This window comes from Megalobrama amblycephala, linkage group LG7 (assembly GCF_018812025.1).
Source record: "Megalobrama amblycephala isolate DHTTF-2021 linkage group LG7, ASM1881202v1, whole genome shotgun sequence".
Classification (NCBI taxonomy): Eukaryota; Metazoa; Chordata; class Actinopteri; order Cypriniformes; family Xenocyprididae; genus Megalobrama; species Megalobrama amblycephala.
The window spans coordinates 922,357-948,226 of NC_063050.1; the positions used below are offsets into that span (position 1 = coordinate 922,357).

Sequence of the window (25,870 nt, forward strand, 5' to 3'; positions counted from 1 at the left end):
GTTAGTGGCCCCACTCTGGAGGAGCCAGATTTGGACCTCGGAGCTGTTCCGGCTTTCCACAAAAGCCCCATGGCCAATCCCCCTGAGACGGAACCTCCTCTCTCAGGCGAACAGAACAATCTGGCACCCGCAGCCGGAGCTTTGGGCTCTACATCTGGGGATTCTCGACGGGAACCACCTGACCTTCCGAGGGAAGTGCTAGATACCATTTCACAGGCGAGAGCTCCGTCTACAAGACGCCTCTACGCCCAGAAGTGGTCGGTCTTTGTTAGCTGGTGTTCCACACGCAACATAGACCCGGAAGAATGTGATGTTTTTTCCATTCTGGCCTTCCTCCAGGAGCGTTTGGAGTTGGGGCGAGCCCCTTCTACGCTTAAGGTTTACGTAGCAGCCATTGCCACGTTTCACTTGCTGGACAATCAGTGGGGCGGAACGATTTGGTCATTAAGTTCCTGAGGGGCTCTAGGCGATTGCATCCTCCTTGTCCCCTCACTGTTCCCCCCTGGGACCTCTCCGTGGTCCTCAGAGCTCTTAAAGGTCCTCCTTTTGAGCCACTGCGTCTAGCGGGCCTCAGACCCTTAATGCTCAAAACCACCTTACTACTTGCTTTGGCATCAGTAAAGCGGGTTGGCGTTCTGCAGGCACTCTCGGTGAGCCCTGCATGCCTTGAGTTCGGTCCTAACAACTCCATGGTCGTTCTGAAACCAAAGGTCGGCTACGTTCCCAAAGTGCTCTCAACACCGTTCAGAGCACAAGTGATTTCACTCTCTGTGCTTCCCCGTTCATCGGACGAGCCAGAGCTGGAATCTTTATGCCCCGTTAGGGCTTTACGCGTCTACATCGAGCGATCACAGCCTTTCCAGCAGTCTGATCAGCTATTCGTTTGTTTTGGTGGCCGCACCAAAGGGTCCCCGGTCTTGAAACAACGTCTATCACGATGGATCGTTGACGCTATAGCTCTTTCATACTCCTCTGTGGGCGCTACTTGCCCCATCGGAGTTAGGGCCCATTCCACTAGAGGCATGGCTTCATTGTGGGCCTGGTCCAGTGGAGTCTCAATCAAAGACATTTGTGAAGCGGCCGGCTGGTCTTCGCCGTCCACTTTTGTCAGATTCTACCAGTTGGACGTTCCGACCTTACATGCTCGGGTCCTTTCAGTGTAAATTCGCGGCCCTCAAGGCGTTCCGCTTTTTGCACAAACCCAGGAGTTCTCTCCTTCGTAGTGTAACAGGGTAATGGCGGCTTCGGCCTCCACTTGTCCTTGGTCCCCCCTTATGGCGTCCGGTCAAGTTCTGTCGTTCCCCAGCCGTGGCACGGCGCGGTTGAATTCGTTCCCCCATACGCAGTACGAGTGAAATATCGAAAGGGAACGTACTCGGTTACTAACGTAACCTTGGTTCCCTGAGATATGGAACGAGTACTGCGTTACTTGCCGTGCTACGAGGCTGCGGCTTAGGTCGTCGCTTCAGTCGATATGGCCTGATGGCCTATGGCGAAACGCTCGCTTGTATAGCACATTACCCCGCCCCTTTTGGCGGGAATGTTCGCGCGCTCTCTTCCCATAGGCCGCGCAGCTGAGCCGCGCCGCCATTGGTTCAACAACTTGTCTATGAGTGAACCAATGACGGTGCAGTTACACTGCGTTATTGAAAAGGCTTCAGTAGCGGGGAAAAAGGGAGACTTTTCCCCCATACGCAGTACTCGTTCCATATCTCAGGGAAACGAGGTTACGTTAGTAACAGAGTACGTTACACTGCGTTATTGAAAAAGGCTTCAGTAACGGGGAAAAAGGAGACCTTTCCCCATATGCAGTACTCGTTCCGTATCTCAGGGAACCGAGGTTACGTTAGTAACCGAGTACGATATCCACATAACATCGAAAATTAAGTCACTTCAAAATATATTGATTTTATGATATCAAAACAAACATAAATATTATAGTGGATTAATGAAGTCAGTTTACCTCAGGTTCACACAGGTATCCAGAGTAATCAAAGGTGAACACTGGGGAAAAAAGGCTGTTTTTTTTTTTATTTACTTAATTAAAGTAAACATTTTATCACAAATTAATTTCATTGTGATCAGTGCACTTAAATATTTAAAACTGAAGTTGAATTTTTGTTGAGACTATATTTATAATATTTGGTGCATTGAAACTGCATGGTTGGAATTTTAGTTTACAGCATGCTTTGCACTGGATTGAATTGGAAGAGTAAATGTTAAAATTAAGTGTCATTTTTATGTATTTTGAATAAAGGCAAACCCTGTTAAGCCGTGCACACACTTAACGATTGTAAGGCCGATTATGAATGTAAATTGATACTTATGACTGATCGCGCTCAAACGCATCCAGTCAGAGCCAGTTGCGTTCAGTCTGCGATTACAGTCGGTGTTTAAATTCCATGTGTAAGTATTTAAATCTGATTCAGTCGCAGGAAACAATCGGTATATGTGTTCAGTTCAGTCTTAGAATGATTCAGCTAATCGTTAGGTGTGTCCCCGGCTTTAGTGTTTAACGTTCAGTTGTTGTTAATTTTTTTGTGGTTACCATTGTGCCAAAGAGTAAAGCTTGTGGCTAGGTTGTGAGATGGTTATGTGATGATATAGTGTTTGTTGCTTCATTTAGTGAACATTGTTGTGCTCAATACAATGACAAATTAAAAACGTACATCTAAAATTACGATAAATTAATTTCATATAAACAGTTGCCTTAAATATCCACGTAAAATCAATTTGATGAATGAAATAAAAAAGTACACACTTGTTCTCTAATTTTACTTAACATTGTTATGGGGATTTTACTAAAAGGGGTCATGACCTGAGAAATCACATTTTCCTTGATCTTTTGACATAAAAGGCCTTGGGGTGGGCGATATGACTAAAATCTTATATCACGAGACGAGTAATTTTATTTCACAATAACGATATACATATATATATATATATATATATGTATATATATATATATATATATATATATATATATATATATATATATATATATATATATATATATGTGACAATATAGTTTTGCTTTATATAAGGTTTTTATTATATCAAAATTTTAGATACCATTGTAATTTCATAATTCGTGTTTACCATTAATTACCTAGACTGTGGCGGGCCGGGTCTAATGAGTCCTGCCAGAGTTTCATAATAAACCGAAAATATTGTTTACACTTCTAATAATGACATTAAATGTCTCTAACAATGTGTTCTGCACCATTGCTTTGGCAGAACATCTGTCAATCAAACTAAAAACAAAATCGTGGTATGGATTAATACACTTTTCAAAAAGCAAAAGGCTGTGCTTTAATTAAAGCTGCAGTCCACAAGTTTTGCCTCTGTCTCCATCTCTGTTTGAAAGCTGCAATTGCAGTTATTTGCAGAATTATCATTGTTACGTGGGTTGTGCATCGGCTCCTCAGTGCGGATGAATCTAATGTTCGCCGTCAGTTACCACATCATTGTGGTTACTGTACTTCAGAATCACCGATTCTACGTCTTGGAAGTATGACCAAAATAAGAATTTTCACTGGATAATGTCATCTGAACAAGTAAGTAGCATGTCTGCTACTTTTGTTCTGATCAACTGAGAAAAAAATGCATTACAATTAATTGCGCTGCCAATGGTGATTAGATCTAACAATCGCTTAGCTCGGATCAAGTCAAACCGTGCAAATTATTATTATTTGTTATACTTTGTTCTCAAATTGTTAATGTTAACAACATCAGCATTTAGTGACTATGTGTATTTAGTGTGTATTAGCGTTACCCGTAGATTTCAATTTCTGTAGCCACTCACAGTCCGAAGTCTTTTGTTTTTGACTACAGGTGAATCTCCAGTTGTCACTGATGATTGCCATTTGAAGTTTTCTGGATTACAAACCATCATCAAAATGATAAAGTTTAATTATTGCAGCTGCTGTGAGAAAAGGCTATAAATGATCTGCCGCCTGCAGCATCCTCCACATGCTACATAGCCTACTAGCTGGGACTCCTTTATGTAAACAGACGTGACGTAATGACGCAAAGACAAACAGCTGCATGCTCGAATTTCCCGTGGAAGCCAACCAGTACCCCCAGAATTAGAAAACATTATTACTAGCTCAATTACACAAAAATCATTTACCTTAATGGTAAAGGTGTACAAACAGGTTGGGACAGGATTAAGGTGTCATGTGCCGACAGCTTGCCAGAAGGAAAAAAATACAACAACAATAAAAAAAAAATATATATATATATATATATATCTATATATCTATATATATATGATTACAGAAGACTTAAGCAGCAATTCAACTTTTAAAAAATGTATATCTTCATATCTATAAAAAAAAAAACTGTCCTCCTCACCTGGACCAGTATTCTTGGCCTCTGAGGAGAAGGGAAGGAGACATTGTGCATGAAGTGGGATATATGTCTGAAAAAAACAAAATAAGTAATTATTAAATTAACTCGAATCTTGATATCATACTCAAACAGTAAACAGTTATTTTTTAAAACATGGTAGGTGATTTACTGCTAACATAGATATACTGATATCTCAGCTGTAAAGCTGATCCCTAACAAGATCAAATCCGTCTTGGTCTTAGTGTCAGTTATAGACACCAATAGTTACTGTGAACTCTCATGTTCACTTTTCACTCAAACTATTTTTGTTTTTTCCAAGCTGTCTTTGTAGGCTGCATTTTAAGGCCTTACAGACACACTCCTGATATAAAGGCTTTTCCAAAAGGTAGAAATTGTGACAAGTTCAGTAAATATAAATATAAATCCATTAAATATAAATCCAAGATGGTGGACAAAGAGAGAGAAATCTTGATTATAAATATTTAATACTGAAAAATGTCAATAAAAATTCAGTCTAATTAAATATGTACTATTTCACCCAATGTTTTTGTGCTGTGCATATTTATGATTATTAGACTACTATATAATTAGCTTATAGCAACATGTTAATGTCAAATTCTATTAGAATTATATTGTATGTCAAATCTCCAATGTGGAGCACTAACTGTGTGCCACAAATAGTATCAGCATATGTAGAGCTTTCCAAATCAGTCACTTATGAGGTTCCATGATGGGTTATGCCTTCTTGGAAGGGAGCTGCCTATGTTCATTAGGTTCAGACCGTGAAAAATACTGTTATTGTCATTTTTTTTTTTTTTAAATAGAGATGACATTACCGAATATAAAATATCTGCATCCCAATTAAGAGGCTGCATCCTTCAAAGGCCACATTTGAAGACTGAATGAGTCACAGCGCCGCAACGAAGGCTGCCCTGATTCGAAGTCTCCTTTGAGTGAGACCTACAAATGTGTTCTTTGTTTCCCAGGCAATGAAGGATATAACAGATGGATCCTTCATAGCCTAGCCTATCCCAAGATTCATTGCACGCTGTTGAGGACAGGATTTTCTTTTTGTTTAGAGAGAGAAAATGCCGAATTACACTTTATTTTACGTATTGTGTTTTAACTTGCTCGAATATCTAACGATATGAATGTAAAAATAAAAACTTTAAAGCTTCAAATTAAAAGGTTCAAATGTTGACATATCTTACTAAGATGTAATTTTATATAGTTTATACTCTTTACTATGTACATAAATGGACCATGGTGAACATACTAAAACAGGTTGTGAACCCTGTTTTTTTTGTGTTGAATATAACTTAAAAAAGTCCATTACAAACGTTATTGCCGCTTGTCAATGGCAGTTGTCACAAATGCTAGGTGACAAGAACAATTCTCCATAGGCTAGACCGTCCCATTTAAGAACGCATGGTTCGACCTTTGCAGACTTTGAAGGTGTGGGCTTTGAAGTCCGCTTCCTTTCAAGGATGCAGCCTCTAAATTGGGTCACAGCTAAAGTGTTCTATTTGACAAAAAGTGAACTACAGTTGAAGTAAGAATCTGTTTGTACTTCTCAATGGGCAGAGGGTTGACTCCATTGGCTGACAGCTTGTAAAGGAACATGAGGAATTTTTTGAAGGACTCAAAGAAAGGCCAGCGGGACAGTAGGCAGATGCACTTGTTGGTGTTGACTGTGCGGTTGGGTATGACCTTTTTGTCCACAGTGGAGACCAGACCCAGCTGGATCTTTTGTTTCTCATTGAGGCTGTCCACAGAATATGGCTCATAGAACTGTATTCCAGCTCCATACACCTGCAGAAGGGAAAAAATAGGACCTGGTAAAGTACAGAGAGTTTTTATAAAACTACTTTTGCATGCCATCCATTAAACCTGAACAGATTCAGGTAGAATTAAATGTCTTTCAGCTAACAAAGGTGCTGTTAAGGAATCAAATACATGTCACCACAATTAGAAGTATTAAGAAAGCACATTTTACCATTTTGCACTTTGCACATATAGCTGAATTATAAAAGGATCATACTGACATCAAGACATTTTACTCTACCTTTTCCCCATTGGAGTTGGTGAGGACAAATGTTGAGAAGATGGGTAAAGGGTAGCGTGTGTTAGGAGCCCAGCACTCAATCTTGGCCCCCATAGGCAGGCAAAAGAGGGGTACAGACTCAGAGAGGGGAAATGACTCATAGTCCTCCTCAGGATAGCGAAAGATCAGACCTTTAAATGGAAAGTTTTTGTGTTTGAATGTGTGCCATGTTTCTAAAATTAGGAACTATCATTAGTACCATGTCTTATGGTATTACCATTTGAATTATTATGCTGTAAAAAAAACAAAAAACAAAACAAAACAAAAAAACCCAAAACAAAACAAAAAAACAAAACACAAATGTCATCTTGAAAGTGATGAGACAGGAAGTTTTGTTTCTCAGTGATTAACACAATGTCATGTGACAGGAAGTGATGTAACATGGAGATAAAGAAACTAGCTGTTTGCTGACAGAAAGTGAACCATGACAAACTAGTATGAAAGGCCATGGCAACCATATTGAATCATGAAAGCATTCAGCCCTTTAACTAACACATCAAACAGACATAATTTATAAGCACAGTGACATGCTGAATATATGAAGGGTGTGTAACATTTCTAAAGGAGGACTTTCAGACACTGTTTCACAGAGACCTGGGACCTTTCACAGAACTGTATTAACAAGACAGACTGTTCTTTACAAATAAAACCACGATACATACATACTTTCTATAAAATGAAGGCTGTCTGCACGCTTAATGTTTATTTATTTATTTATTTTTTGTCAGAATTAGTGCTCATTTTCAGGAAATCTCAGTGGAGTGCTGTTAACTATGAAATATCAATGCTGACATTTACAAGCAGGCCTATCTTTTTAGACCACTGTCAGAATCAATCACCTGAGATCAGAGGAATCAAAAATATACAAAATAATGGAGGGAGAGAGAGAGAGAGAGAGGGAGAGAGGGAGAGAAAGGGAAAGAAAGGGAAAGAGACAGAATTAGAAACAGAAACAGAAGCAGAGTTGAAGACTTACCAGCCTTATAGTTGATGGAGTTAGAGGCAGAAACTGACTTCTTGTAGCACAAAAACACACTTGATCCCCACTGAGAATGGAAAACAAAAATGAGAAGGAAAAAAATTAACTGAATTTCATTTATTTAACGTTATGTATATAATGCTGTGTGCAAATGTTTTACAGTAAAAGGACAGTATATCTTGCTTGTACAAAGGCTGAACAGCTAGCAGCATAGGCGGATTAACCACGTCCAGGGGGCACCATACAAATATTTTTTTCTTTGGTAAGACAAGTGATGCATTCACAAATATCTTTATAACCATATCCTTTCATCAGAATGTTCTAAATTTCCTGAATATTTTGTTGAAAGTTTCTTCCCTGTGTGATATCAGCGGACGCCAGATCTACCGGTTCGATTCACACATACTGTGTGAGCAGTGCGTTTTCATTTCAGCGCCCACATTACACTAACAGATCAAAGCATTCCCACTGGGAACGAGCTGTGCAGTGTCACATCTCTTCGGAGAAATGAAAATGCAGAGTTCATGGATGTGTGAATCCACTACGGAGCATCTTGCACTTTCAAGTTTTACGTTGTACTTTGCAGCCGGGTGAGTTTTTAGCTTTATTTTCAGTTCAAAACCTCAAAAAATCATGTAGCTATAGAGATGTTATCCACTCATTGTCCCATTTCGGAAAACAAGACAAACTGGTCTACCTTCTTTTAACCTTTTTTTGAAGGGAGTAAAACATTTGAAAATTATTTTTGTAAATTAAATAAAAGCGAATAAAATGAGCTGAGGACAACAATGACTCAAAAAACACTATCCACACTTTTTTGCTGACCACAGAGTCTTAACTGATTAATGGTTTGGATTTTCATGATGTCAATAAGCAGTTTGCATTGCAATATTAAGATCTAGAAACAAATTGATTTTAGTGGGCTGTTGGTTGCGTTTGGCATGTTTTCATTCATTTTTTAACTGTCCAGATTTTTTTTTAATGATATTTTGCAGCATGCTTTGTTCAGATTTATATCTTATCTTGGAGTGACACAGATGGTTATTATATTATAGCTGTAACAGCTGGATTCACTAATTCTGTAAAAAAGTGTTGATTCTGTAAAGATTTTTTCTACTTGATCTATTGTAACTTTATGTAACAATGTGTTATCAGATAAGTTAATTAATATGAATTCTTTTTGAGTTTAGTAAAATAATAATAATAATAATAATAATAATAAATATTACTATATGAAGCACATTTTATTTATTTATTTATTTGCAAGGGAGGGGGGGGTGAGCACTCCAAGCATCAACAAAGTGTCTTAGGGTGCGTCTCAATCAGCTCCCTAGCTCCCGAGCTTGTAAATCAGTATATCGTGTACATGAATTGAGGCACTGGTAAGGATGGTAAAGGACGCTGGCTCACTACACATTGGGACACTGATGAGTGACATAAGTCTATTTCCAGCGACGTGACAATCATTGTACAACATAATTACTGATATTGAAGAACAACAGCAGAGCTGATATCTTTCTGACATTACTTGTAATGTTATTTAAAGTACATTATGATAAATAGTTTACTTGTTACATATACGTGCAACATTTCAGCCGTAAGTAAATTATAAATGTTAGCTAGATTATGTGTATTAAAAGTATGGCAATGTATGTTTATGCTGAAATATACTAAAATAATGGTTTGTAGTTTTTAAAAACATCTATCATCTGTCATTTTGTGTAGTGAGTTGGCTCACGTGATTTAAGTTTCACGCTCCAGAACTTCCGTTAAGGGAACATAGTGAGCATCAATGCCATGGTTTTCACGGTGCATTGTGGGACTTTTTAGGGAGCAAATGTTTCAGTGCCCTTGAAGGATTCTGCGATTGAGACAGCCCTTAAAATGGCGAACTCCCTGATCGGTGCACTGACTACTGAACTAGGGAGCTGACTGAGATACACCTTTAATCCGCCACTGGCTAGCAGCACACCAAACCGAAGAAACCAATGAGAATTAAAGCTGCCATTGCCTTCAGAATAGCTTGAGTGGCTCTTGAGAGTGCGATCCTACATCTTTGAACCATGTAATGAGGTATCCTGGATCATAAGTAGAGAAGAAAATTGTCTAGTTCTTTGGAGTGTGAAGTGCTGGACTGATGTTCACTGAACAAAGATTTATAATTATGCTGACTAATATTTTATTTATGCTTGCATAGAAACTATTGTTATATCACATATTATTATTATTATTATTATTATTATTATAATTAGTGGTGCTTGCAAAGCAAAGGCTTCATATCTCTGAATCACAGTGTCCTGAACATCCCCAGAGACTTGGGGTGGTTCAGAACACCTTAGCAACTGCTTAGCAACCACATAGCAACATCCTAGCAACCACTGAGAATACTAATGTTATTTCATGCATTCTGACTTTACACTGTTTAAGTGTTGGACTCTTGCTAAACATGGCCAATGTTTCAAAAAACTAGTTGGACTTATGATGGGAGTATTTCTGTGCCAAATACACTCCTTCAGAGTTCGTACATGTTTCAGAAAGTTTTTTTTCGAGTATGGCCCTGTATTACGTAATAAAGGGTGGATGGAAAGAATTCTCAAGAAAGAATTTATCACTTTGTTTTTAGACCACGAAATCAACAATGCTGCTTGAGCCCTCAGGATTGGCGCTTAAGGCACGTCTCCAGATGTTTTCAGAAAGACTCGGTACAGCATATCTTTCTTTTATAAATCCGATAAAACTAAAGACTTTCTGAGAAATTAAGAATGCTATACTACACTATAGGTACTCAAGATTAACATGAGATTGGCCAAAACTGTGTGTGTTATGTACCCTTTAAGAGACACACATCTACAATGTCCTAGCAACAACCCACTAGTAACCATCTTGCAACAACCTAAAATCACCTAGAACCCCTACCAACTACCCAGAATAGCCTAGCAGAAGGCCTGTCTGACAAACTGATAAAGTGATTAAACTATAATCGACAATACTTTTTGATAATAATTTTACTGATTACTACAGGCAAGCAGATGAACTCAGAATATGAACACAACTCGTAAAATTATCATTTACTTATAGAAAACCATTATAAAGAAAACGCTTAATGTGCAATTTAACGCTTTGCTCATATTATGGGCTCATCTGATTTCCTGTATACAGTATGCATTGATGTTTATCTGCTTACCCCCAGGGCATCCAAGATGTAGGTGACTTTATTGCTTCAGTAAAACACAAAAGATGATTTTTAACTCCAACCGCTGCCGTCTGTCAGTCAAATAATGCTAGTGGATGGGAACTTCTACTATAAGAGTAAATAAAACTTGCTTAGACAAATACAAATTAAACCCTGCGGCTCGTGATGACACATTGATGCCCTAAGACACGAAACGATCGGTTTGTGCGAGAAACCGAACAGTATTTATATCATTTTTTACCTCTAATACACCACTATGTCCAACTGCGTTCAGCACTCTGTTAGTGAGGTCTGATCGCGCTCTGATAACGGAAGTAATGTCTAGGACTCATTGAAATATATGCGATATAAATATAAATATGATATAAATACTGTTCGGTTTCTTGCACGAACCGATCGTTTCGTGTCTTAGGACATCAATGTGTCGCCACAAGCTGCAGGCTTTAATTTGGATTTGTCTAACCAAGTTTTATTTACTCTTATAGTAGAAGTTCCCATCCACTCGCATTATTTGACTGACAGACGGCAGCGGTTGGAGTTAAAAATCATCATTTGTGTTCTACTGAAGAAACAAAGTCACCTACATCTTGGATGCCCAGGGGGTAAGCAGATAAACATCAAATTTTAATTTTTGGGTGAACTATCCCTTTAATATCACTGTCTTGTGTAAGATAAGCATTTTCTTTTAACTGCTTTCTATGGTGGAGTATGTATAATGGCTTTTTTCGTTTTAGATTATTTTGACCTCCATGCCAACTCACCATGCCACAGTTGAGGTTCTTGTTCACCTTGCAGAAAGTGTGAGGAGGAGTCTCGCCCTTGTTTGTGATGATGACACAGATGTCAGTCACAGCCAGGGAGTTCTGGGGCTGGACGGGGGGTGCTCGGCGGTATGTGATGAATATGCGTTGAGATGTGGCAGAGCTGTTGTTGACGTTTGCACAACGGCCAAACGGGGTGGCCTCAATGACCTCACAACCCTGAATGAGACGCTCTTTACCCTCATACAGGACCCTACAACAAAGAACAAACACTGATCAGCAACTTAACTTTTGATTTTAATAATGTATTAGTAAACATTGAAATTAAGATTAATAAATGTATAAACAATAAAAGTATTGTTCATTCTTAGTTCATGTTGACTAAAGTAGTGGTAACATTTTACTATAAGGGTACATGAATAATCATGTACTAATACCTGAATAAATACTTAATTCAGCATGAACTAATGATTATTGAAAGCATGAACTAATCATGAACCAATGAAGAACTATCATTAACTATGACTGGAGTCATTATGGATTCATGCATGAATAACAGCAGCCTTAACTACATGTTAGTACATGTTTCATAGTTAATGCATAAATTAACATTTATGGCTAAACCAAATCAAACCAAATTTAAGAATGAATAAGAAGTACTCTGACATTGAAACTATTTTAAATAATATCATCATAGTTTGAACTTTTGACTGCAGCTTTGTCATAAACATTACTGGATGGCACAGATTTAGATGATCCTCCTCATCAAATGTAAAAAATACTAAATACACTACTAACTGATCTTAAAAGGTCTTTATCTGTTTTGTGTTGTCCTCATTCCCTTCAAACTCACCCTACTGTGACTTATGAGCAGCTGAATAAAAAATAAAAAATAAAAACCTACAAAGAACATTTGTGGAACTGTTCCCAAAGAAACAACCAAACTGGAATCATATCATATTTTATAGTAAGTTTAAAATAAATCATGTGCTGAATTTAGTAAGTAGTTAACAGTGAATTAATTATGATTGGGCTCTCTCAAGTAAAGTCATGACAAAATAATGCAACAAGGCATGAGTTGATGTTAGTGTATGGGTAGTTAATAATGAGTTAGTAATAATGGGCCCCTCAAAGTAAAGTCATGACACAGTAAGTGTCGTTCTCATTCCTCTTCTTTTATTATTTATTTACAGCAATCATATGGACTCAAAAGAAAACCCAAACAAACCTGTGAAGACACATAAGGCAAGTTTACAATCAAATATGACGCATCCACAAGCTAGCGATTAAATGACAAAACAAAACACTTTTCCACGTTTGATGGATCTATGTAATTAATGGCAAAATAATCATTCACCATTCTAAATGTTTGTCACAAAGCTATAGGCATTATGGTATTATAGTTTAAATTTTGATAATATTTGCATTTAATTCAAAGTCAGAAACCTAATTATAGACTGTTTGATTTAGTTTACCCCAAATGTTAATTAATGCATTCAATATCTAGTCAAGTCAGCTATATTTTTATATAGCTTTATACAATACAGATAGCTTCAAAGCTGCTTTACAGCGGAATTAAACTATGCTTGCATCATTAAATCATTATTTTCCTGTTGATCACTGTATGCTTCTTTAAACAATCTGTATTGTATAAAGCATTATAGAAATAAAGGTGACTACTCTGAATTAATGTGACAGATAATTAAAATGGTGAATGATTATTTTGCCATTAATTACATAGATCCGTCCAATCAAATAGACTAATAACTACCACTAATACATTTAATTTGATCTAAACCATTTTCTGATTTTTATTGTTCATTTGTTTAGTCATAACTTTTCTTCCAGGGTTTGTTTCTGGTGGGACACTTATTAGTGGCGCACTCTAGGTGCTTGCTTGGCGCATTAGTTACACTACGGTTCATTGCAATGGTATTGCTGGCATATTAATCTTAATCTAATAAATGTTGACTGCTTTGGTAAACCAAATTGATAATTAAATGTTTGCATGTGTTTTTCTTTTGGGATTATATGGGAAGTTATTGTTTTGTCGTTTAATTGTAGCCTATATGCTTCGATTGCATTAGCTTGTGGACGCACCATATTTGATTGTAAATGTGCCATGTGTCTTTACAGATATGTTTGGGCTTTTTTTTTTCTTTTTTTTTTTTTTTTTTTTGAACCCATATATACTTGCTGTAAATAAATAGTAAAAGAACTCCAAATAACCTTTATCTTTGTTTTTTGTACTGGTGGTGTAAACTCATTAACTACCTATACACTAACATCAACTCATGCCTTGTTAATGCATTATTTTGTAATGACTTTACTTGAGAGGGCCCAATCATAATTAATTCACTGTTAACTACTTAATAAATTCAGGACAATTTATTTTAAACTTACTATCAAATACACATGTACTAGTACAATGAGTATTTATCCCAGTAAAGTGATGTTGTGTGTCTTTTCAAGAAGTGAGAGAGAGGAGGTACAATATCATCACAGCCTGCGTCTGGATGTAGAGTGAACTGTACTGATACCCAGCAAACATTCTGACCATGGTTCCAGTTTGGTAGTTTCTTTAGGAACTGTTTATCAAAAATGTTCTTTGTGGGTTTTGAATTTGTATTTTTTATTCAGCTGCTCATAAGTCACAGTAGGGTGAGTTTGAGGGGAAAGAACAACACAAAACAGATAAAGACCTTTTAAGATCAGTTAATGTTGTATTTAGTATTTTCTACGTTTGATGAGGAGGATCAACTAATTCTGTGCCATCCAGTAATGAGTATGACAAAGCTGCAGTCAAAAGTTCAAACTATGATAATATTATTTAAATTTGTTTCAAAGTCAGAGTACTTCTTATTCATTCTTAAAGAGGTTTGATTTGGTTTACCCATAAATGTTAATGGGTAAGTTCACCCAAAAATGAAAATAATGTCATTTATTACTCACCCTCATGCCGTTCCACACCCGTAAGACCTTCGTTAATCTTCGGAACACAAATTAAGATATTTTTTGTTGAAATCCAATGGCTCAGTGAGGCCTCCATAGCCAGCAATGACATTTCCTCTCTCAAAATTCATTAATGTACTAAAAACATATTTAAATCAGTTCATGTGAGTACAGTGGTTCAATATTAATATTATAAAGCAACGAGAATATTTTTGGTGCACCAATATTAATATTATAAAGCAACGAGAATATTTTTGGTGTGCACAACTTATATAGTGATGGTCGATTTCAAAACACTGCTTCAGGAAGCTTCGGAGCGTTATGAATCAGCGTATCGAATCATGATTCGGATCGCGTGTCAAACCGCCAAACTGCTGAAATCAGTTCCAATCTGAACCACTGATTCGACAAGTTGATTCATAATGCTCCAAAGCTTCCTGAAGCAGTGTTTTGAAATCGGCCATCAATATATAAGTCTTATTTTGTTTTTTTTGGCGCACCAAAAATATTCTTGTCACTTTATAATATTAATATTGAACCACTGTACTCACATGAACTGATTTAAATATGTTTTTTAGTACCTTTATGGATCTTGAGAGAGGAAATGTCATTGCTGGCTATGCAGGCCTCATGGAGCCATCGGATTTCAACAAAAATATCTTAATTTGCGTTCCAAAGAGCAAAGAAGGTCTTACGGGTGTGGAACGAGGGTGAGTAATAAATGACAGAATTTTCATTTTTGGGTGAACTAACCCTTTAATTAATGCATTAACTATCAATCACGTACTAACATGTAGTTAAGGCTGCTGTTATTCATGGTTGAATCCATAATGACTACAGACATAGTTAATGATAGTTCTTTATTGGTTCATGATTAGTTCGTTTTTTTCAATAATCATTAGTTCATATTATTTTGATTATTCATGTACCCTTACTGTGTTACCAGTGTTACCAAAGTAGTTAACTAATGTTTACTAATGAAACCTTTTGTAAAGTCAAGTGTTACCGTTAAAAGGTTAGTTGAAAATGGAAAAATGAAAATTCTGGCATTAATTACCCTTGTGCCTTATCAAATCCTTGTGTTCATCTTCCAAACACAAATGAATATATGTTTAATAAAATTGGAGCACTCCATTGAAAATCCATTTCCCCAAAACGTTGATGTTTCAAAAAGATCATAAAGACAGATTAGCTCTATTTAAGTGTGTTGATCAATGTTTATATGTGAATAAAAGCCTAAATTAAATCTGTTCATCACATAAATTCTATTCCATGTTACATCTATTACATCTATTACATGTAATGCATGTGCATTACATCATCTTGATATTTAATATTGTGGTGTGGTGAACAACGGCAAAATACAGTGAATGTTATGTCATGCGTTGGAGGGTGTTTATTTTAAATCACAATGAACAATTAAAAAGGGGATTTTAGTGATAACTAAAAAGGGGGTATGCTGTCTTTGCTTTTATTTGGTCATGGTGAGAATCAGGGAGGGCATAGAGGAGTTTGATCCAGGCAGGAGTGGGACTGACGGTAGCGATGCAGTAGGCTATATCGATAAAAGAGTGAAGACCTTGAGCTGGACTATAACTCACAGTCAGCTGATGCTGAATGGAGACCAGAAATAGATTTTGAACGCTTGTGCCCTACTTCTGTTATTCAGCTCTTATACAGAAGACAAACAGGATATGGGATATGTTGATTATGATAGTGTGAATGAACAAAACTAGAGAAATTACATGTGTGTATATTTAGGGAACGATCTGTTAAAAAAAGGGGGGATTTATGACCAAGAATATAATTCATATACAATGAAGAGTAAAAATACAGAAAGTAATTGTTTAAACTGAACTAAATTAAATAATTTTTTAACAATTAACTTATTGACCTAAATTAGTGTTGTAGTGCTCAAGACCAATCTTTGGTAACAAGACAAGACAATTTTTTGAAGGTCTTGGTCCTGTCTTGGGCTCAACCACATTTGTATTCAGTCTCGTCTCTTGTATCAGACTTAAAGGACTCTGAATTTTATTTCTGAGACTGGTCAAGACAACAACTGTGGGGATATCACTAAATTGCCGGTGCACTGTATAATTTTTTGTTAACATCATTATATCATTATATAACATATAATATATGATGTAATTAAGCAACATCAGAAGAGCAAGAGAGCTGTTTTCACAAATATGAGCACAATTGCAAACATGATATTGATTTTACACAAATGTTCAATAAATAAAACTTTATTTTTGAAACATTAATCTCAACATTATTTATGCAGTTGTAATTGTACCAATTCAGATGCAGCTTCTGCATCACCTCTGCAGTGCAAAGAAGAATTTTGTTGTTAGAGATTTTATTTGATTGGTAACTATTATAGTATTTTTATTTATTTATTTATTATTATATATATATATTTAATTATATAAGACATTTTTCAGGCCGTAAATGTGTAGGTTTTATAAGAATTTAAGGAGTCTTTGTCTTGTCTTGGTCTTGGTTTAGATGGATTACAACACTAACCTAAGTTAAATTTATTTATGCAATTTACAGGCCCTGTGAGGTATTAAGATAAGCTGCATTTTAAACATTTCAGCCATCTATCCCCACAAATTTGTATTATCTTCATTCCATCTTAGTCCAGAATAAGTCGTAGTGGTGCACACATTTTACTAGGCTGCTTGCAACACTGAACGATGGAAATCTGTTTTTGTCGCATAAAAGTGGTTGCAGCAACACTGCTTTGCACAGACTACAGATAATCTTTATTCATGTCAAGGCTGTCAATAGCTAGTAAACTCATGATCTGCCAATTATAAACATTAGACCTAAATTTATAACATAATATTATTCTGTTTGCATAATAAATATCTATTCAAGGGTACAGCTACATAGAGGGATACCCATTCACCCTAAAAACTCACCCGACATCAATGAGTGGGGGCTTTCCATGTCCCCTCTTGTAACACAAGAATAGTTCTGGGCTCTTGAGGCTGCCATGGTTGAGATTGGCTGGCTGGCTGCTGTAGGTGCTCTCAATGCATGTGAAACCTTCAGGGACTGTTTCTCCTGCAGACTTGTTGATGACGGCTAGGTCTGTGATAGGTGCCTTGGGCCCACTGGACTTGGCTTCAGATAGATCCTGCTCTAGTGGTGTGGACTTGTCTGTGAGGCCAGCTACAACGAAGTAGTCCGTCACGCGATGACCTTTATCCTCAATCATGGCTGGACAGACCTGTTTGGACAGAAACAACTGTTGAATTTGTGTATTTATAGGTTTTGCAATATATATATATATATATATATATATATATATATATATATATATATATATATATATATATATATATATATATATATAATAGATATTTATGATGCGTCGCATTTAGTGTGGACAGTCAAATTGCTTGTCGCTGGAATCTTATCACATTGCGTCTGGTTAGGACACGGTGTAAGACCTAGCGTATGGATCCAATATACTGAATTGACACATCCGATTTTATCCTAAATGTAAACTCAGGACATAACCTACTATGTTTATGTAGACAGGCATTGACAACTTTGTGTGTATTTGACCATTTAAGCACAACAAAAAGAACTCAATTCAATACTCACATGATGTTCTGATGAGGTTTCTGTGCACATGTACAGAAAATGATCTACCAGAGAGTACCAGATATCATTTTCTTTTGTGTCTTACTGAACTTTAAGGGGCGGTTTCCCGGACAGGGTTTAAATTAAGACAGGATAGGCCTTAATCTAGAATAGTTAATCGTGGCTTAAAAAAAGGGTTTCTGAAACACAGATTAAGTACAGATTACTAAAACCTGGACTATGGAGTCTAGACTTAAAATAAACTAGATTAATTTAAAGATGCCCTAGATTATGTTTTTAAAAGATGTAATATAAGTCTAAGGTGTCCCCTGAATGTGTCTGTGAAGTTTCAGCTCAAAATACCCCATAGATTTTTTTTTATTAATTTTTTTAACTGCCTATTTTGGGGCATCATTATAAACGCGCCGATTTTATGCTGCGGCCCCTTTAAATCCCGTGCTCTCCGCCCACAGAGCTCACGCTTGCCTTAAACAGTGCCTTAACAAAGTTTACACAGCTAATATAACCCTCAAAATGGATCTTTACAAAGTGTTCGTCATGCATGCGGCATGCATGCGTCGGATTGTGTGAGTATTGTATACTGTTATATTGTTTACTTCTGATTTTGAATGAGTTTGATAGTGCTCTGTGGCTAACGGGTAATGCTACACTGTTGGAGAGATTTATAAAGAATGAAGTTGTGTTTATGAATTATACAGACTGCAAGTGTTTAAAAATGAAAATAGCGACGGCTCTCTTGTCTCCGTGAATACAGTAATAACCGATGGTAACTTTAACCACATTTAACAGTACATTAGCAACATGCTAATGAAACATTTAGAAAGACAGTTTACAAATATCACTAAAAATATCATGTTATCATGGATCATGTCAGTTATTATTGCTCCATCTGCCATTTTTCGCTATTGTTCTTGCTTGCTTACCTAGTCTGATGATTTGGTTGTGCACATCCAGACGTTAATACTGGCTGCCCTTGTCTAATGCCTTTTATAATGTTGGAAACGTGGGCTGGCATATGCAAATATTGGGGGCGTACACCCCGACTGTTACATAACAGTCGGTGTTATGTTGAGATTCGCCTGTTCTTCGGAGGTCTTTTAAACAAATGAGATTTATATAAAAAGGAGGAAACAATGGAGTTTGAGACTCACTGTATGTCATTTCCATGTACTGAACTCTTGTTATTTAACTATGCCAAGATAAATTCAATTTTTCATTCGAGGGCACCTTTAAAACCAACTGTGCTAATCTGAATTAGCATGAGAGAGGTTGCCTAGAAAACATGGAATGAACCAAGAAAAGCTTAAAATTGCATGGAACTGAGAAGCAAATCCAAGGAAAACAATGGCAGCAGAAAAAGACTGCAATCTCAAAAAAAAAACAAAAAAAACTTTACTAAACAACTAAAACACACTACATTTTGTTTTTTTTAAAGCAAGCAAAATACATCAGCTGTGAAAAAAATAAATGCCTGGAAATCTGTTTGTAATGAATTCTATTTAAATAGATGAATTCTGTATATATATAATAATCCTATGATTATTAATGTTTTTGTTTTGTCCTTTAGCAACAAGCTAAATGTAATTATTTACACATGTGATAATAAATGGTGTTGGCAGTCTAGAAATGGTTTGATAGAAATTGATTTGGTAGAAATGGGCTGGTTTGATCCAAAGCACTATTATAGTGGTTGCTTCATTATATAAAATGGCAATTCTTATTAGCAGGTCCTCAACCCAAACACAAGCTCAACACTTCACCACTACGGTAATCTCCAAAAAACATTAACATAACAAAAACTTTTACATAATAGAACATTAAACAGTTAAACAAAACATTAAACAAAGTCTCTCCATATTCTCATCTTTCTAAAAAAATGCATAAAATAACACTTTTTCAACATTTGCTCTCCTAATTCAGCCTGTTGCAAAGCATGATGGGAAGTCAAAGTCCTGTTTGATTGGGTTACTTGGCTGAAACATGTTATTTCAAAATGAATGAGATCAGGTGAGTTATAGTAACCATTTCAAGTCAATTTAACATGAAACAATCACATTTGAACCATAAACAATAGTGTTAAATCAAAATAAATTGTTTAAATAAAGTGAACAGCATAAAAAATACAAAAAAAAAAACTATTTTATATATATATATATATATATATATATATTTTTTTTTTTTTTTTTTTTTTTTTAAAGAAGTTTCGTCTGCTCACCAAGGCTACATTTATTTAATTAAAAATACAGTAAAAACAGTAATATTGTGAAATATTATTACAATTTAAAATAACTGTTTTCTATTTGAATATATTTCACAAAGTAATTTATTCCTGTGATGGCAAAGCTGAATTTTCAGCATCATTACTCCAGTCTTCAGTGTCACATGATCCTTCAGAAATCATTCTAATATGCTGATCTGCTGCTCAAGAAACATTTAATGTGTACAATTGTACAAAATATTTGTGTACAATATTTTTTTTCAGGATTATTTGATGAATAGAAAGTTCAAAAGAACAGTGTTTATCTGAAATCTAATCTTTTGTAACATTATAAATGTCTTTACTGCCACTTTTGATTGATTTAATGCATCCTTGCTGAATAAAAGTATTCATTTCTTTAATTTCTTTTCAAAAAAATAAAAATAAAAATTCTTACTGACCCCAAACTTTTGAACGGTAGTGTATAATGCTACAGAAGCTTTGTATTTCAGATAAATGCTGTTCTTTTGAACTTTCTATTCATCAAGGAATCCTGAAAAAAAAAGTACACAACTGTTTTCAACATTGAAAATAATCATAAATGTTTATTGAACAGCAAATCAGCATATTAGAATGATTTCTGAAGGATCATGTGACACTGAAGACTGGAGTAACGATGCTGAAAATTCAGCTTTGCATCACAGGAATAAATTACTTTGTCAAATATATTTAAATAGTACACAGTTATTTTAAATTGTAATAATATTTCACAATATTACTGTTTTTTACTGTATTTTTAATTAAATAAATGTAGCCTTGGTGAGCAGATGAAACTTCTTTTAGAAACATTAAAAATCTTAGTGGTTCCAAACTTTTGGACTGTACTGTATATATATATATAGATCCAAGAAATACATGTGTCTTCTTTGAAACACAACGTTAATCTGAAGTTAAACCTGCCTCCTGGTAGGTTTAATTTAAGCCTCAGTTTAGTCCTAGATTGGCTCTAGTCTTCCTTCAGGAAATCAGCTTATTAAACTCTGGACTAGACTAAGTCTAGGACTATTTTAAACCATGACAGAGAAAGCAGATTTCTGTTATTCTGGTTTAAAGGGCCATTTTATTCTAGGACTAGGCTTAATCTCTGTCCGGGAAACTGCCCCTAACAGTTTAATATTGCTTGAAAATTTAAATGGGCAAGGTTTAAAATGCATTAAAAGGATTAACATTCATGATGACGCAGCACTGCAACTTTATGTGAGCATTATTTTGACATTAATGCTGTTTTGAAAACTTTTACTACATTTTTTTTTAAAACTTTGCATCCGCCAAGATTAACTAATCGTGAAAGTGATTATATTTACACCGTGTGCAGAATTATTAGGCAAGTTGATTTTCTGATCATATTTTGGTAACACTTTAGTATAGGGAACACATATTCACTATTAACTATGACTTTTCAACTCCTAATTTACATGCTTATTAATAGTTAGTATAGAATAACACATTAATATGTGCTTAATAAGTATTAATAAACAGCCAATAATCTAGTAATATGCATGCTAATAAGCAACTAGTTAAAAGACCTTAAAATAAAGTGTTACCCATTATTTTTTTCCAAGCACATTTTTTACCAATTCCAAACTACATCAATCTTAATAACTACTATTAATTTTGTGTTTAATCATTATATTATAAGTGATATATAATTGTTGATGAAGGCTGGAAATGAAAAATGCCTTATATTCAGGTGTGCATAATTATTAGGGTTTTCTTTTACAAAAAGTATTAATAGACAGACAGATTGAGAGTGACTCTTGAAGGACCAGCACCACATCCTCTTGTACCACTGTTTGAAGAATTTATCTTTCAGAATCTGGCAGTAAGGTGTGGGAGTCCATTTTTAGTCCATCTCCTATCCTGAAAAGTCCGTCTTGCAGATATGGAATAAAAATGAACTCCCACAGTGATACAAGAGGATGTGGTACTGGTCCTTCAAGAGTCATTCTCAACCTGTCTATAAAGCCTATAAAAAAACAGTATTCATGTATTTAACAACACTTCAGCTTGTGATTCTTATTAAGTGAGGATCATTTTTTAGGATTCTTTACCTAACCTAAGTCTCTGAGATCCTAACACCTCGCACTTTTTGAGACTCCAGGTGGGTTGCACTAAAGTGTTCCTGATGGTTTCACACTTAATACTTCACCTTAATTCTTAATTATTTTGCAGTTAACATGTGTCTTTTCTTCTCTACCTGTTTTTGTCTGACCCTGCTGACCCATTGAGTGTTTTGCTGTCCATTGGTCATGCCATAACTTTGCCATTTCTAGTATTGCATCCTTCTCATGAGCACGTAATCATTTTTGACTTTTCAGTCTGGGTTAAATCTCTATTTTTGGCTCATTTTGCCTGCAAAAGAAAACCTGCCTGATAATTATGCACACTTGAATAAGCGTTTTTTTATTTCCAGCCTTCATGAACAATTATATAATCACTTATAAATTATTAAATACAAAATGAATAGTAGATTTAAGATTTATGTGGTTTGAAACTGGTAAAATGTGCTTGGAAAAAAATATGATCAAAAAATCAACTTGCCTAATAATTCTGCACATGGTGTAGATCTGCTTCCACTGAATAGAAAGTTGCAGCAGTAAGCACAGCCGCCGATCCCAGTCATATCTGTTGAGCACATGAATGCTATGACCTTTCCATTGCACCGCAATTTCTGCACTCTCACGAATGTATCATCAAAACTAACAAAGTGCAAACATTAGCAGTGCAGACATCGTCATTGATTATAATAGGAGTTTTGGTGAAAGTACAGAACTCAAGCCGCTGACTTATGCTGAACATCAAGTGATTTACAGCTCCAGTGATTATAAAGAATGAATTATTTGATCACAACCGTTTAGTCACTGGCTTGATCTACTGACGCATAAACAGCAATAAACAAATGTCTGATTGTACACGAGTCCTCCTCACATATCAAAACAATCACTGATCACAGATTAGGCATTAGAATTAACACGGTCACTTAAATGTTGCAGCATTACTATCAGGTCCATATCTTTCCATTAAAGTCTGTTTGCAAAGCATGTGTAGAATTGCAGCTGGTTTAAGTATACACAGTAAAATTAATAAAACAAACAAATAAAGCCCTACTGAGACAGTTGAAAATAAACAGGCACTTTCCTAACAACAGGATTCTTTGGAAGGTAATGTTATGTTTAGTCCAGTGATCCTGTTCTAGTAGTTCTTTTGTTTTCAATATAACGCAGCAGTGGGTTTGGGTCAAGGATGTAAAGGCATTGGTCTGTGCACGCAGTCTTGTGCTGATATATTCCTCTCTATTGTGTAATAAAAACCTGAAAGTAGGAAACAAGCCATTTTGGCAACTTGATTTCAATAGAAATTGCTTTTGGACTGACAAGTTATTTTTGAGTTCTGAAAATTACAGTATGTTTTAGTAAAATTACTCCTTGTATGTAAAAGATCAAGGAAAATTTGATTTCTCAGTGATTTCTCAGACTTTAAGTCTGGCTTTTTACAGTGTCAAGGAATGATTTTCTTTCTTTTTTTTAGTACAAAGTTGGAAAATGGTTATTGTTCTAAAAGAAAGTAAGTAAGAACAAAACACAAAAAGGTTTAATTTGAAGAAACCTGAACCCAAGACCAGCAAAACAAAATACACAACCTTGTACCAACAAGCAGCAGTCCTACAAAGTGAGTTGCTTTGATCTAGGATCTAGAAAAGACTGTGTGCATGGCACAGTAGGCACTGCCATCTGCCAAGCATAAGTTCAGTCCTGCTGTGACTGGCTCATACACAAAGAGAGAGTAGCACCAACCTGCACTGCTGTCAATGAGGACTAATGGTCAATGAGGACTACTGCTGTCAAAGAACTAACGGTGACAAAAGCTGACTGTGTTGTCACCTCTCGTCAGCTGCGTCTTGGCCAAAAAGTGGTGCTTGAACACACCAAAAGGGCTAAAGGCACATACTGTCAACTAGCACCTGCGTTCTGCGGCTGCGTGTAAATAAATATGTGTCTACATCAGCAAGTATCAATAGTCTATTTTCATCAATCAAAAAGGGAAACTGAAATTAGGACTGCAGATAAACCATAAACAAAGCAGCTTGCTTACCATTTTTAATGTTAATCACGCTGATCACTTTCTACATTCCAGTCAGCTCATGCAGGGCCGTAACCACCATAGACATTGAGTGGGACAAGTCCCCTCCAATAATTAGTAATGGCCAAATTGTCCCCCCCAATATTTGAAATTCTTGCACTGCTCTGCTGCACTCCATTACGCAGTACTCTGTACGTTGTTAGGATGACAAAAATGTTTAAAATTTACATTTTTTAGTCTGGTCTGCCTCAGCGGTCTAACAGTACTCGTCAATGTCAAAATGATTGAGATGGTTAATCAAATCAAAGTGGGCGGGGTTTAATGGTCACAGAAGCAGAGCGTGAATTCCAGCACTAAGTGTCAGTTTAATGTTGAAAGAGAGTGAGGTAAGATGTAAATAGCAAAACATTTAATACACAAACTGTTTTGCGATAGAAATGTTAAACAACTGACAGTGACATCCAGTGATGCAAACTACTTGACTTTTTTTTTTTCAAATATGGCCATTTTGAATTGAAAATATGTATTTACATGATTCATTTAATTCCTGAGTGTGAAGAGACAAGAAACATTTTACGTTTTCGACACATTAGGCATACAAATAAAAGTGCACATATGCTTATTTTAATGCAAATTTTATTTGCAAATAGTTCAAATTGATTATTTCCCAACTAGAATGAGACCTAGAACTTCCTTTATTGTTCTGTTTCTCTAGGCTTTATGAAAAATAAAAAATCCCCCCAATGTTCAAGATATGGTTACAGCCTTGGGCTCATGTTATTATGAAAATATGTGCATCCAAATGCTCGGTAAGATGACATAAAATTACAGCCTTCTGTCTTTGCCATCTTGACTTCTTTTCTCACTTTCACCTCTTTTATTCTGGAGCCCGACACCTATTCAACATGCTGAATCAGCCCAAAAAAAGCTAACGATTTGAAATACAAGGAAAAACTAAGCCGACCGATACTCAAAAATGCCCCCACACTGCCCAACGGCCATTTTTTTTAAATGTTACCTTAAAGCATGAAATGAAAAATGAACCTTAAACCATTCCATTCATATCACTAAAAAATATCAGTAGCATTTATCAGTATTATGACTCATGGGAGTGCGTGAAATTCTTACCTTGAAAAAGACAAGGTTTACAGTCTCAAAAATTTAGGAAGCACTGCTCAAGGGAGTTTACTAAATCTATAATCTCCAGACCAAGAGAAACTCAAGTTACCTCACTAATGAGATGTTACATGGTTACCTGCCATGTAGCAGTAGCTTACAGAGCACTAATTACAGGTACAGCCTACCCCAAGCATCCTGAGGTTAAATGCAAAATGCTTCAGGACACAACCATTATAAAACAAGATTAAAAAGTTGCTGTGTTGCTCCTACCCAATACTGAAACTGTAAACTTCACATCAGGGCTGCACAATTTTGTCAAAAATCAGGTTTTGTGACAAATACTGTGATTGCTGAATACTGAGATTTAAACTTTGATATGGTAAGCATTCATGAATGTCAAAAAACTAAAATCGGCACACTGCCACTGCTGTAGGGCTGGACAATAATTCAA

General features: G+C 35.9%; 1 protein-coding gene across 3 annotated transcripts in view; it reads right to left on the reverse strand.

The window, feature by feature from the left end:
• LOC125271015 (DENN domain-containing protein 4C-like) overlaps positions 1-25,870 on the reverse strand; it is an 81,180-nt gene that overhangs the window by 18,393 nt on the left and 36,917 nt on the right. The window contains exons 2-9 of one of the 3 annotated variants that reach the window (XM_048194944.1): positions 22,762-22,845; positions 17,273-17,583; positions 11,391-11,643; positions 7,434-7,503; positions 6,419-6,588; positions 5,924-6,165; positions 4,357-4,423; positions 4,133-4,191 (exon numbers count right to left, since the gene is read on the reverse strand). In XM_048194944.1, coding sequence (XP_048050901.1) covers positions 4,133-4,191; positions 4,357-4,423; positions 5,924-6,165; positions 6,419-6,588; positions 7,434-7,503; positions 11,391-11,643; positions 17,273-17,571 — 1,160 coding nt within the window. In that variant the 5' untranslated portion in view covers positions 17,572-17,583; positions 22,762-22,845. Of the gene's footprint in view, positions 1-4,132; positions 4,192-4,356; positions 4,424-5,923; positions 6,166-6,418; positions 6,589-7,433; positions 7,504-11,390; positions 11,644-17,272; positions 17,584-17,963; positions 18,172-22,761; positions 22,846-25,870 lie in introns of those variants that run through there. The other 2 variants (XM_048194942.1, XM_048194943.1) reach the window with 2 other exon arrangements.